Genomic DNA, 15,905 nt, shown 5'->3' on the forward strand with positions numbered 1-15,905 from the left:
AAAAACTTAATTAATATTATAATATTTTACGTTTGTGGCAGAAGTTATCAGTCTCTCAGTTCCTACCTGACGTCTTTGCTCATTGAAACACATTGCAGGTGTCAGCGCGGAAGACGTTAGCTGCTAGCCTAGCAACGTCTGCTAAAAACAAGCTTAAAATAAAGACTTATTCAATCTTTACAGGAACAATTTCTAATTTCGAGGCTTCAATACAAGATGGACGTTACGGACGAGTACCATGGACGAATTGGGATGTTTTTAAGTGTCTTTTTGGGAGAAGATAAACCAGAGCTCCATTCGCTTCATTAAAATGGATGTACAGTTTTGCCTATAATTCTGAAAAGTAAGAGATACACTGAAAATAATCCCAAATCTTCTGTTTTTGAATCCCTTTTTTCAACAGCAAGTACAAATATTGCCCTGATCTTTTGTCTAAATCATTAGACAATAAAAATGTAAACATTAGGGTTTGTCTATATTTAGTATTGGAAGTTAACAAATAATAATAAAAACAAGTATTATAACCTGACTAATAAATGTCCACTTCAGGGTGTGACTGACAAGTGTTTCCCTCCCGACAACTCAACCATAAGAAGAACAACACAACAAAGGTTGTACAAAAACACAAGTTCAAACCAGATAAAAGATAGAGATTAAAACATTAAAAAAGAGTAATCATTATTTCTTAATTAATCAATCGCAATTCATCACATTTAATATAAATAAAACAAAAACAATTGTTTTCCCTAAATTTAATTCAAAACTCAATGAACAGGGGAAGTGTCGGGTTTTTGACTTCAACAGGATTTGCACCTTTGATTCCAACTCTCTGTCAACTTCCGGTAAAAAAAACCACACAAAACCCATTGACATTGAGACCAGAAGTTCTACATTTTAACACTATTTTACCCACAAACTAATTCTCTTAGTTGTGCAAAATATTTGATTAATTTATAGACTTTCTGAGTTTAGCTGTATTAATATTACATCATAGTCAGTGTTGATCCAACATATAAGAAAAAAACTCGTAAGAAATTATTTTTTCTGCTGACGTCTTATATGACTTGAAGAAAACCTGATCAATGAACCACAGAAGTTCAGTTCAAACACCAGTCAAGGCTTTCATGCCTCCTCTCCTTAAAACCCTGATGACGGTGAAAGTGACGCAAAACATACGTCATCCAAATACTTTTTTTCATTCCACACCACAACTTTCACACCATTAGAAAATGGTGATGATGAATCCCAGCATGCATTGCAAGACAAAAGGGTTTCACCAGCCTGGTGTTTGTGTGTTTCATATACTGTATGTATAAGCAGGGATGGTGGTTAAAATGACAGGGTTTTGTTGTGAGCACCTCTGCCTAAATAACTCAAAAACGGATCAACAGATTTTAACCAAATTCTCAGAAAAAATTATAATAAAGAATATTTATATATAGCCATTTTTTGAACAAGTTTGGACACCAAGTCTAGGCTGGGTCATTATTTATTTAATTCTCTTTTTTTTTAGGACTAATGATCATTTTAACATAAATTAAATGTATCCAAACAATTACAAATATACTTGATTTTACAGCTTTAAGGTTGACGAATGTGTTACTGTAAGTTTTCGATTGTGTTGTTGCAGTTTAGTTAAGAAAAGACCAGAACACACACGTGTTTTTAAAGTTAAGAATACGGTTATGAATTGATAATAAATACTCAGATCATACATTTATCTAAAGTTCAACTTTTTTTTTTAGATTTCATTGTGACTCCTGGAATTGTATTATGCAGTTTTATTTCCTGAAAACTGATTTTTTAACTAAAGCAAAAGAATTTGAAATAACTCTTAAACTGAATACCTTGAACTACTGCCGGACTGTGGAACTAACATTTTCCATAAATCCACCTGTAACCATGGCAATAAAGATGAACTGACTTGATTGATTGATCGCCATCTAGTGGCTCAAGCAAAGAACTACAGTTAGTTTAACTTCGAGATTCATTATCACTACTGGAGAATATGACCTTTTAAGCTCAAGCATCATGAACTTGTGCATCAAAATAACTCTAGAAGTGAATGTCATGAGGTTCAAATATCTCGAGATACAACTATCAAAAAGATATACGTTTCACCTCCTAGAGAGTTCTACTGTGATTAATATGTCTGACTATTCAATAGTCAGAGTAAAAGTGTATTTTCCGGTGACCTTGAACATATGACCTTCAGTCATACTCACTATTTGGAACGTCAGTGGGGAATATGCAGCATTTTTTAAAGGCGTATCATTGAAAAGAGTCAGTTTAGCGAAGCACCCAAGGTTAGAGTTTTCTGGTAGAACCGTAATCCGCTTTCCTCGCACCCTGGGCTCAGTCGGGAACCAATCGAGCCCTTATTAACCGATCGAGCCCGGCCCCCCCGCCGCCCCCTGGAGGACCCGAGGAGCTGATATCCAATTCGATACGCTGCAGTTGCCGGTGGGGAGTGGCTGTCATTGCTCTCACCTTTCCCACTCATTACATGCTCAGCGAAAGACATCTGAATCCTCAACATCACTTTCCCCCCGTCGCTGACTTCTGGCGTCTCCTCCTCCTCGTAAGGATTTCTCCCTGATAATGCTTCAATGTCAAACCCGGGCTAGAGAGCTGGTAATTCCCAGCGGTGGTGGCGGTGGTGGGGGGGGGGTGGAGGGCGACTGTGACCGGAGATAATGCGGCACCAGAACTGCCGGGGAAGTCGGGGGGCCGCTTCCGAGGAGCAACATCGCGGCGATAAGACGTCCCCAGTGGGCGACGCGGAAGGCAGGAAGTTGAAGTCAAAACCTGCCAGACGCACCACCACCTGTGTGTGTGTGTGTGTGTGTGTGTGTGTGTGTGAGACAAGTGTCGACGTCTTCGCACAAACGTCTGCGTCATTAAACACTAAGACGCCTTTGGGGAGGGAGTTTGGCCACAAAGGGACAAAGCAAGCTTTTGACAGGTAGCCATGGAAACAGCGAGGAGACCAGATAAAGGGCTGCCAAGAAAAAGCCACGTTTGGATTAGAGTGCAAAAACACTTTTGTCTGAACATTTAATCTGGGACGCCTCTTGTTTGCACTCAGCAGAGACAACAAAGAGGCCATGCAGATGAATACTAATGTTCAGAGGTGCTGCCAGGTGAACCGCTACAGGTCCTGACCACTGCGTGGAGGAAGCTAAAGGGGGCGCTGTGTTGCATTGTCGTTACCTTTAAGAACAGTCAAGGGGACCAAATTCAACACATCAATGACCAAATACTATTGTATATTACATACATTTTTTTTTTTTTTAAATTGGGAATCGTCCCTGAAAAACAATATATCTTTGATATAAATAGTAAATATCTACAGTATGTAAATGTTATGCCTGAAACATTCACAGAATTTCAAAATATACACATTTGTATTAAATTTTTTAATTTTACATCATTTATTAAAAATGTAAAACAGGAAAACATTTTACGCCCTTAAACCAATTCATAGTTATATTGATGAAGCAGGATTTATTTAACTATTAAACTGAAAAAAAACAACTTTCAAGATGAAAAGTTTTATAATTTATGAGGGCCACATAGAAACAGAGGAAGAGCTGGATGTCATGGCTTAAGTCATAGGTTCGATCTTTTATTACCTCCCCCAAGGAGATTGTGATAAAACTTTTTTTTTTTAATATTGTAAGTAAGTAAGTCATTAATATTTGTAGAACGCTTTTCCAGACCAGGGTCACAAAGCGCTTAAACAATCAAAACAATAGACAATAAAAGATATACTTAAAAGATCAAGATAACACTGAGACAAGCACAGGAGTCTCAGAGAAACAATGAAAAGCCTGAACGAATAAAAATGTCTTCAGATGTTTCCTAAAGGAGTCAGTAGACAGGAAATCTCTGAATGATTTTAACCAGGGGAATCAAGTACAGCAAAAACACTAAAGGACCCAGAACAGAACCTTGAGGAACTCCACAAAACAGATCCGCCTCATTTGATTGGGCAGACACACTGAAACTACGCCCAGAAAGGTCTGTATGCTTTCTTGTGTTCCTTTTTCGTTTTTCCATCAGGTCAAAGGAAGGTTACATAATATATTAATTCGGCTGAGTATTATCTTGATCTTTAAAGTATGTATTTTGAGTATTGTTTTGATTGTTTAAGCGCTTTGTGACCCTGGTCTCGAAAAGCGCTATACAAATAAATATTACTTACTTACTTGTAAAAATCTCTGCATTTGCAAAAACATAAATAAATACACAAAAAAAGTTAAATTTACTTTATAGAACGGAGAATGCAATAGTTTATCAACTATTATGTCCCTGTCATTTCAAATTGTATTCATTCCACATTTCTGCTAATGCTAGGGACAAAATATAATTAACCCCTGTGTTATCTCAGGGTCAGGGTGACCCTAAGGCCTTCTGAGATAACACAAGGTATAAAGCGGGTTTAATTTCCGGTCTTGATACTTTTTATGCCGTGACAGATAACAACAATCTTAATCAAAATATATTGATTTTAATAAATGCTCTTCATGAAGTCATGAGAAATAAGGTCCTTGGATGTATGTGCCGTCACAGTGCTGGTTCATGATGAGAAAAATGTATAATATAGGAAATGATAGATGAGTATCACGATGGATAAATCTTTGATGATACCGTCCTCCTCTTTATAAAACAAGAAAACATGGCAACAAAAAAATTGTTCAAAAACACCAGAGTTAAAAACACTGTGACAGTCTAATTACACACGAGAACCGGTTGTGTCTGGTAATTATGCATCATGAGATTAATAACAGTGTGGAGCTAATAAACAAGCTAAAGTAGGTAAACAAAGCCGACGATTAAACACAGACTGACAACAGTTAATGTGTTTGTGTGATTAATGTGCGTCACACACACTTTAGCCGTCAGTAGAAATGACAACACGAATGATCCAGCAAAAGGTATTTTTTCACTGTTTATATAAATGAGGAGCAGGTTTTACAAACGTCACGTGGGTCAGGATGTTGGAGGTCATTCTTTTTTTTTGTACGTCTTCATGAAGATATCTGTATCTAATTGCTCTCATGTTGCATGTGTGTGTGAGAGACAGAGAGAAGACGGTGTGTGTGTGAGCCGAGCTTATGTACTCACCAGATATTTCTCCAGAGGTTCAGTCAGTAATGCGTCTCCAAATATTGACCGACAGTACTCTGCCATCTTGGCCTGCTGCTTCGGTCTGTGAGCGATCAAACACACAAATGAGATTCTGCCGTCGACACAATTATTTTTCTTTTTAAATGTTGAATCTAAAGATGTCAACTGAGGCTATTGACAGTTCAAACAAAGACTCACGAGTCCACGTGGTTCTCAAAAGACAGGATGATGGGGAACGGGGAGGTCTTGAAGGCACACTCTGCAATGGCCTCGATCACTTCCTGCAAGACACAAAAAAAATGGTTATAGTTCAACACATTAACACGTTCTTTCAAAGAACATTTTTATGAAGCAATTATTTCCCTCTCGACCTTCCTCTTTACAAACGCCTGCTTCATCTTTATTTCTGTGGCTGCTGCCTAACACGAGTTTAAAAGGAAGGTTATACACTTGTAGCTGAGACTGGGAACCCTTGAAGATATGTTCTTTATCATTTATATTTAAAATAATTACTGTGCTTTCCCTGGAAATATGGAATTGTCCTCATATTTGACACTAGTGGTGTTTATTGGCAAGAATCTGGTGATACGATACGTATCACAATACAATATATTGTGATACTGTAGTAACAAGGATATATTTGTAGTATTGTCGAGTACTTGACTCTGGTGTTGCAGAATGTACAGACCACATGACTCTTTTGTTTTATTTTGAAAATATGTCCAAACATCAGCTTTAAAAGCTGCTGGAGTTGACTGTATCCTCTCGTCCTCAGTCATCGCTGGGACCTAGAAGGCTTTCAATGTTCATTTAGTGGCGGAGGACTGCTGCCATCTAGAGGGCAGAAGTTTAATTGTAACAGAAAAAATGTAAAAAGACTATTAAATTATTATATTATATAATGTTATATTATGTTATATTATATTATATTATATTATATTATATTATAGTATTATAAACTCATATTGTTGAACTTGAACGCATTAAATATGATTTGCAAGACAAAAAAACTAACATTTTATATATAAATAGTCGATACAGTTTTGTGGAAAAATCTTTGAAATCCTTTTTAAGTATATATAAAAATATAAAATAAAAGCCATAAAAACCTGAAAAAAATATAATTCAAAATTGAAAAGAAACGACGCATAAAACGGTATTAAATCAAAAGAGCAACTTCCAGGACTAACCTTTGCAATTACATTGTATTGGAGCTTTTCAGTTTTTGCGCATTAAAAATAAATAATAATAATAATATGTCTAATATAAATAATGATACTAGTAATATTAATAATAACAATAACAACAATAATAATCTGTTCTATTAAAACAGATGATTATGATTAAAAATCAGTTTTATTGATTATTACTGTCTGAAAGATGGTATTTTCACTGAACTAACATTAGCCTGTGACTCTAGAAACGTCAAGACACTCATTATAGTCAAGTTTATTTAACAAATAAATCTATAAAATAGAAAAACGATTGGAACACAAACTCTATATGATTTATTTAAACTGTTTTTATTACAAAGGTCGGTCCGTATATATAATACCAACATTAAACTGATCCAAGGTCCACTTATTTTAATAACCTTTTTACATGTTTTCTAGGATGTAAATCAGTATTTTAAAGCCTCTTTAAATCACCATAAATCATGCTGGGATTACCTTGAAGGAGATCTCAGTGGTCATGGTGAAGCCGTGAGTGATGACGGGTTCTTCTTCTGTGGTGCGACCCTTCCAGCAGTCCAGTTCGATGCAGCGACACCCGGAGAGGAGGACTTGTTTGTACATTTCCACGGAAGAGCTTCCAGCGAGCTGTCCGGCTGTGGAGCGAAGTGTGAAAACCTTTATCCACATTTCATCACAGCGACATATTTCCTGAATAAACTCCCGTTATTTTTCATACAGAACAAAGAATTTGGTTGAGATGAACCTTTTATTTTGTCAATATAATTTATTGATGCTTTAGATTAATCTTACAAATCTAACAAAAACATTGACTATAAAACTGCAACTTGAAACTGTCCATTAAAAGCCAAGAAAACAATGACAAAATAAAGAAATCTGTCATTTGTCATGACAAGTACATTAATTAATTTTGTATTTACATTCTATTCAAAAATACAAAAAAAGGACACACAGTCCAACAAATATAGTATCTGAAAGGTAATAGTCAGAATTTAATTGTGCATAAATTATACAAATACATTTTGTTATTCAGCTGTCAGCTGTCTCTACAAGATGAGTTCTAGTTTTACTAGGACTTATAACAAAATTTCCTGCAAGTTCAATTTACAAATGCATTAGAGTTTGACTCTGACCTCATAAATGAAGCCAAAGGTCTACGTCAAGGGTTGGTTATAATGTCTATTACATCTGCCAAGGATTTGGTGATTTGCTAACAAATGAAAACGTCCAAGAAATATCCGTCCATGTCACAGATGATAAAAAAAGAATTAAAAAAGATACAAGAGCTGCAGTTCTTTCTTTTTCCCCTCCTGCTGTTTGTGTTTTACAAGTGACATCTGAAACACTACTTTGATAGCTCAGATATTTTTAATTGTTAAAATGATCAAATATTAAGCTTAATTAAAATTAGAGCGAGACAATGAACAACTTCCTGTTTTTCTATTTATTTATTTTATAGAAAGGACTTTACGATGCATGAAATATGTAGCAATTAACTGTAGAAGTACAGTGTTATGTTTTATTTTGTATGGACGTTTCTCCCGTTGTTTCCCTGCAGCATAGGGAGCAGTTCCATGATGGTGTGTGGCGGGAGCGTCACAGCTGCCCGCAATATTTAATAATCCTTTATATACGCTGGACTTTCCATAGACCTGCGTCAGCTCGTCTTCCAATTCTGATTTGCAAACTCACTCTTCTTCGTAACTGATATTTTGGCTTCAGGATTTTTCCTGGACATTGTGACAGCATTTTTGGTTACTCAGTTTCTGTTTTTCATCCTTTTTTTTTAGACCTCTTCATTTTTTGGATTAGTTTGATTCATTTAGAATTGTTTTTAGTATAGCTTGTTTTGGGACTGTCAATAAATTGTTTGTTTGGTATCTTAATCTGTGTTCTGCTCCTGGCTCTCCTTGATAATTATGCTTGACGTGCAGATGATTTGTCTGCTGAAGGAATAAATATAAAAAAAAGACGGCGCATATTTAATGAAGGTGAAAATATCTCACACATTACCAGGCGACAGGCTGATATTAACGCGTGGTGAGACAATAAAGACGTATCACCTCCATTAGAGCCGTAATTATGCTTTCACATTAAGAACTTCTCTGAAGAAACTACGCAAACTGAGCCTCTCATTCCTTCTAGACACTCAAAAAACAAACAAAAAAACACATTGCAGGCAACATCATAATCCCTGGGATTACTCTTTCCCACCTGCATAAAATCTCTTCCGCTGCTTCTCCTGCCATCTCGTTCCAAAAACTGCTGCTATGTTGACATTTCTTCATTATCCCACAAGCCTGTTGTTTCCCCCAAATTCCTTTTGTCAGAGGAAATGGGATTCACTTGAAATCCTCCAGAAACCCCCAGAAAAGATTGACACATCTGAATTATAATCTGGACTGTGTTGTTTTTGTCGGGCAGCCGGTGACTGCGACTCGCGCCGGAAAATGACTCATGAATGTCAAGGAAGCCTGACTATGATTAGATAACCTCTTCACAGGTGACGCTGAGACGTGCCCATCACATTTGACTGACTGGCGTGATGTTCGAGAGTAATGACTAGCGCGACCGGAGGAGCGAGTCATCTGTTCGCTCGCTTGCGTTCCGCGAGTGTGTCGCTGTAAAGTGGAATTACCTGTGAGGTACGTGTTGTGGGAGGAGTTGATGAAGTAGTGGGGAAGAGGGAACGTCATATCCTCGCTCTGGTCCAACTTCTCGGGAGGGATGATGCTGTTCTCCTCGCCGTTCAGGTATCGAGCGAATCCTTCCACCGAGATCTGACCTGCGGGAGAGGAAAAAAAAAGAACAACCCTCAGATTCAACATGAGGGATGACTTAATGCTCTTCCCCGGGTGTGCATTAGGTTTTCAGATGGATACAAATGGAACTCTACTGATAAATGTTGTTTACCACAGTCTTTTCTCTTCAGCCGGAGCGACACGAACACAAAGATCATGTGTTGCTATGTGAACTAAAACTCCCGAAATAGCTTGAAAATGAGTGTGTGGACACTCACAACAAGAGTGTATAAGAGGGACAAAAGAAAACCCCTTGTAAAAATAAATTACATTTTAGCCACATTTATTGCTGAGTAAAAAGTATTTTCAAATTTTGGCTCCTTTTGTTGATTGAAAAAGGGGCGCAAAGGGAAGAAACCCCCTTCCTGAAAATTCAATAGTACGGTCCAGTTCTGGATATAACACAGTTAAAGATAGTGAGATGATTAAAAGTTAGTTTCACGCCTCATTTTTATCTTGTTTAAACTAAACTTGCAATCGTGAAACCCATCTGAGCACATCATACCAGGAAACTAGCACAAAAAAACCCCAGTGAATAATCATTAATCAGTTGATTCTGATATCAGGATGTCATCTCCAGACATACACAACTGTTTGTTCTTGTAAAGATGAGGAAGGTGTTTTTTTTTCTGGATCATCTGTTTCACTGTGGAAATGATCATCGTATGAATCAACCCACTGAGATGATTGGATGGTAAGAAGTCTGTAAAAACTGTCCATTTTCACGCCCCCTTTGAGGGGAAAGTCTGAAGGAAGGGGGTCAGACTTTTGCATTCAAAACTGTTTTCCAATATCACCTACCCCTCCTTTAAAATAGAGTCCCATAAGAAATCATTTGAGACCAGTGTGGAAGTAACTGTGCGCCTTTGGACTTATGAACATTAATTTCTAACATAAATCAGACTTTCAATTTGAAAAAGCATAACAATTCAAGCCCTGTTTTTTTGTTTCAATGTATTACTAAATTCAGTTGAAAAACAATTCAAAGTTGTTTGTTGCCCTGATGATTATTTCGATTTTTTGTCATTTTATTATAACTGATATCAGGAGTCGAATGTCATCTCAAAACACATTTAGATGAAACATTTTTTACTACAACTCAGATAAAAGGTGAATGAATTTGAAAGTCACATGACTGCTAAAAAGTCACGTTGAACACAACAAAATGTAATTCAATATGTAAAAAACAAATGATAACAAGATGAATATACTCCAAACGTGGCTTGTTTTCTCTACTTCCTCGCTCAAAATGGACAGAATATAAAATAAAATAATAAGAATACTTTTTTTAAAAGCTTACAAATTAATATTCCTTATGATTAACTAATCAAATATTTTCATGTGATTATATACTTTTATACCTTTTGTGTAGAGTTCATTGATGTGTTGTGACTTTGACTTTATCAATGCGGTCGAATATAAGTTACTAGAATTTCCCCTGCTGTTCAAAGCAGGAGGACGTCCACACTGAGTCTGGTTCTGCTTGAGGTTTCTGCCTGTTAAAAAAAAGTTTTTCCACGCCACTCTCAATCACTGTGGTTCGCTAGAACTGTTTTCTCTTTTCTCTTTTCTCTTATATACAGTAGTTATTGTACTGTCATGTGTCTCCAAACAATTCTATCATGATTTGACACTTTAAGGATTTACTTATATATTTACAAGAAACGATATTAATGCAAAAATGGCAGGTTTTAAAGTAAGTGCAAATCTAAAAACTCTATAAAGCCCAAGACAATTAAAATGGATTGTTGTGTGTGAACTACTGAAGGGCGTATGAGGGGGAGAAGACACCCATGAAAATACAAATTACATTTTAGCCATATTTATTACATGCTAATTAAGAAGTATTTCCAAATTTTGGCTCCTTTTGTTGATTGTAAACGGGGCGCAAAGGGAAGAAACCCCCTTCCTGAAAATTCAAAAGTACGGCCCAGTTATAGATAAAACACAATTAAAGATCGTGAGATGATTAGAAGTTAGTTTAACGCCTCATTTTTATCTTATTTGAACTAAATTTTCAATCGTGAAACTATTCTGAGCACATCATACCAGGAAACTAGCGCTTAAAAAAAACAAAAAAAAACAGTGAATAATCAGTAATCAGTTGATTCTGATATCAGGATGTCATCTCCAGACATACACAACTGTTTGTTCTTGTAAATATGAGGAAGGTGTTTTTTTTCTGTATCAATTGTTTCACTGTGGAATCAACCCACTGAGATGATTGGGTGGTAAGAAGTCTGTAAAACCGTCCATTTCTCAACCTTTTGAGGGGAAAGTCTGAAGGAAGGGGGTCAGACTTTTGCATTCAAAACCGTTTTCGAATATCACCTACCCCTCCTTTGAAATAGAGTCCCATAAGAAATAATTTGAGACCAGTATGGAAGTAAATGTGCGCCATTGGACTTATGAATATTAATTTCTTTGCAATATTTTTTTGTTTCAATGTATTACTAAATTCAGTATATAAAAAAAAAAAGTTGTTTATTGCCATGATGTTTATTTCTATTTTTGTCATTTTATTTATAACTGATATCAGGAGTCGAATGTCATCTCAAAACACATTTAGATTAAACATTTTTTACTACAACTCAGATAAGAGGTCATCTGTCGCGTTTGAAAGTCACATGACTGGTAAAAAAAGGCGCGTTGAACACAACAAAATGTAATTCAATATGTAAAAAACTAATTTTGATGACTATACTCCATACTTGGCTTTTTTTCTCTACTTTCTTGCTCAAAATGGACTTTTGTGAAGAGTTCACGGATGTGTTTGCCAAAGAATGAGCTTCAGGATCCAGAACGGAAGACTTGGACTTTATCAATGCGGTCAAATATAAGTTATTAGAATTTCCCCTGCTGATCAAAGCAGAAGGACCACAACACTGAGTCTGGTTCTGCTTGAGGTTTCTGCCTCTCAATCACTGTGGTTCTCTAGAACCGTTTTTTCTTTTCTCTTATATAGTTATTGAACTGTCAAGTGTCTTCAAACAATTCTATCATGATTTGAAACTTGATATTAGAAACAATATTAATGCAAAAATGGCAGGTTTAAAAAAATAAATAAAAAATACCTTCATATCTAAAAACTCTGAAAGGCCAAGAAAATTATAACTGATCCTGAAAGAAACTGGCAGCCAATGCAGAGATTTAAGGATCAGGGAAATGTGAGTTCTTCTACTAGAGCAGGTGAGAATTCTCTCTGCAGAGTTTTGTATCAACTGCAGGCGAGACAGATCCTTCTTATTTAGACACGAAAACAAACTATTGCAATACAACAGTCCGACATTTACGGACCTTCTTGTTTGTTTTCCAAACTATTATGGCTGCTTCGAGACTTTAACACAATCAACAAACAACTCTTGAGGAAACAAAGCTCTTCTCTTTATATGCAACAATGGTGGGTTTGAAGCCACAAAAGTTTAAAGACGTCTGCGGCTCCTTAAGTTATTCCCTCCTGATATCTTCTGGGTTCCATTAATCCCTTCATATTCAGAAGCTTAATCCTTCAAACAGATTTTTCACAACACTTACAAGCCCTCATCTTCCATCTACATTCAGGGCGGCTCGATATGTTTCTTCGTGTATTTTCCCCGTCGTCGCTCTGACGGCAGCTTCAGGATTTAAGAAAAGGACGACCCTGAAGTTGTTCTTTTCCACGCTCGACTCATCTCAAGGTCTCGGGTGCTAAGCCTGGCTGGATCGCTGTAATCACTCCTTCGCTCCAGCATGTTGAATATCTCTGAATAAATAAATTAACCAATAAAAAAAAAACAAACGATTTCTCCGTCCAGACACTAAAATGAAAGTACACATCTTTTCACCGGCGCACCTGCGGGGGATTCACACGATCCAAGCGCACACACTCATGCTAAATATGCTAAGTAATGCAAGCGGGACGACGGGTACAGCGGTTCCCTCGGGTCGCGTTATGCTAATTATTGCGGCGCCGCCCTCCGCAGAGTCGCTTGACTAATTACGGCGAAGCTGCCACGGCGGGGCTGGCGGCGGCGTGGCAGCTTCGCTCCCTGCTGAATACCGGGACCCGACGATGCCGCCACCGCCGCCACCGTCGCACATTTACACTCCCGGGTTCCCACGACAGTCGTGGGTGAAAGGGAGGAAAATGGTGTTATCAGGGCTGGGACTCAAGGTTGAACCTGTGATGTCATGGCTGTGACCCCAAACATCTTCCCTACGTCGTCAACGTGGATTTGAAATCAAGATATTTGTAAACAGCTAGCACCTTTTTTAGTGGCACCGGCAAACTGTGAATGATTTACACACGGCTTCAAAGTGCAGCTCCACGACTGAGTTTACTGGGAGAGAGTGAGACGAAGAGCATGGTTTTTAAAAGCGTCCTGTTTTGGTCAGTAAGGCCCAAAAATAGTTTGAAAACGACTTTATCCGACTATGAAGGCTAGTTTTTTCATTCAAAACTATTTTGTTGCTTTTCAGTTGTACGACACAAGCTTTAAAAACACCTGAAATTTGCAGGAATCAATAAATAGATAAAGTACCTGCAGATACATTTTGTTTTTGGTCACATAAAATAGTTTAAAGTTCGCCTGTTAATGTCAGAATTCTCCATTTTAAATGTTAATAAATTGTCAAAAGTAATGTAATGTAGAGAAGTACAAGTCATTTAAAATAATACTTTAAATATTTAATATATTTATTTTAAATTGTTGGGATGAGGTTAAATAAAAATATCAAGTTTAATTATTGATAATATGCATCTGTTAAAGGTTTCTTAAATAAGGTAAGGTAAGGTAAGGTAAGGTAAAACTTTATTGATCCCTCAGGAGGTCTCCTTTGGGAAATTGTTTTTTACCAATAGCCAGCAATTTTTCATAAACAATAAAAAATAATACATAAAAAATAAAATAAGAAGAACATAGAGAGGAAGAACAAGATGACACAATCTAAGTCTAAAGACAAAGACAAAGGACATAGGTCAAGGAAAGAAAAACATCAAAGACAAAGATACAAAGACTAACATGGAACAGAACATCCAGATACTTTCACTCCACTCCTGCCCCCGAACCCAGAATTGTACAATTTAATAGCCCGAGGGATGAATGAGTCCCTGAGTCTATTTGTTTTGCACCTGGGTAGGAGCATTCGTGCACTCATTCTGCTTCTCTGCTCACTGCAAATATGTATAATAGGAAATATAGAGAGATGTACATATACACATAACAAGGCAACACTATATGTAAAAAATATTGTAGTATTATATTTATTTATGTATCGTACCAACAATTTCCTTGATGACCAAATGCTTTAAATGATTAAAAAAATAGGGAGATGACAAAACAATGCTGTCAAATATCAAAGGGACAAACAGTTAAAACTCTAAACTAATAGAATATTTTCCATAGTGCCACTAAGTATTTCACTCCAGGGTCTATAAAGAGCTTTAATGTCATTTTACCACAGAAAAAAACGATTTTCTGTCCTTGTTTGAGAGTTATTTTTCCAGGCATGTTTTGTTTCCTCCTCATATCCTGTGACAGAACATGAATAACAAGTTAATAGTGACAAATATTAGAGAATGAATTGAGGTACTTAAGAAGGAAAAAGGACACGGGAGGTACTTTTTAGAGAAATATAACCCTCATATATATGTAGGCTTGTCCTTGAGAGAGGCGTGTGGAAGTGTGTGTGAAGGTTGCCTGTGGAGCTCTGGACTCCGGAGCGGAGCAGATGGCTGCTCGTCCTCCGGCAAAACAAAATACTTCACATGGGCAAATCTGTCTAAAGACGAGGAGGGCAGCAGCACCAGAGACGCTCAGATCGCCACAGTTGGAGCTGATACTGTGATCTGGATCAAACGTAGCAGATGTTTCAGATGTGCTGATCAAACCTGTGATGTGTGAAGTCATCGCAGCTTTTGAATTTCACTCCATTCCTCTCGTGGATGTGTGACCATGCTATTATATTGTATTGGAGCTTTTTTAGTTTTGGTACATTTAAAATAAATAATATTATTAATAATATTTACGATACTAGTAATAGTAATAATAATAGTAACAACAATAGTAATACTAATATTAATAATAATAAGGATAATGATAATATTAAAAAAGGTTAATAATAATAATAAAACAATAAATAGAAACAGGCACAGAAGTAGTAGTAACAACAACAACAACTATAATAAGGATAAAAATAAAGCTAGTTATAGTACCAGGAACAGTAATAGTTCTAGTATTAATTATATTAAGTATGTTAATAATAAGCAAGTTATAGTACTAGTACCAGGAACCGTAATAGTACTAGTGTTAATAATATTAAGTAAGTTAATAATAAGCAAGTAATAGTAATAGTACCAGTAACCGTAATAGTACTAGCATTAATAATATTAAGTAAGTTAATAATAAGCAAGTAATAGTAATAGTACCAGTAACCGTAACAGTACGAGTATTAATAATATTGAGTAAGTTAATAATAAGCAAGTAATAGTAATAGTACCAGTAACCGTAACAGTACGAGTATTAATAATATTGAGTAAGTTAATAATAAGCAAGTAATAGTAATAGTACCAGTAACAGTACGAGTATTAATAATATTGAGTAAGTTAATAATAAGCAATTAATAGTAATAGTACCAGGAACCGTAATAGTACTAGTATTAATAATATTAAGTAAGTAATAGTAATAAAACAGTAACAATAATGGTAGTAGTAACAACAACAACAACAACTGCAATAATAAGGACAATTATAAAACTAGTTATAGTAACAGGAACAATAATAGTACTAGTATTAATAATA

General features: G+C 36.2%; 1 protein-coding gene across 1 annotated transcript in view; it reads right to left on the reverse strand.

Annotated features, from left to right (window-relative positions):
- plcb1l (phospholipase C beta 1-like) overlaps positions 1–15,905 on the reverse strand; it is a 153,145-nt gene that overhangs the window by 30,493 nt on the left and 106,747 nt on the right. The window contains exons 10-13 of the mRNA XM_087813062.1: positions 8,965–9,111; positions 6,804–6,961; positions 5,332–5,414; positions 5,131–5,215 (exon numbers count right to left, since the gene is read on the reverse strand). Of these exons, the coding sequence (XP_087669188.1) occupies positions 5,131–5,215; positions 5,332–5,414; positions 6,804–6,961; positions 8,965–9,111 (473 nt within the window). The remainder of the gene's footprint in view (positions 1–5,130; positions 5,216–5,331; positions 5,415–6,803; positions 6,962–8,964; positions 9,112–15,905) is intronic.

This window comes from Callionymus lyra, chromosome 17 (genome assembly GCF_982586985.1).
Source record: "Callionymus lyra chromosome 17, fCalLyr1.hap1.1, whole genome shotgun sequence".
NCBI lineage: Eukaryota > Metazoa > Chordata > Actinopteri > Syngnathiformes > Callionymidae > Callionymus > Callionymus lyra.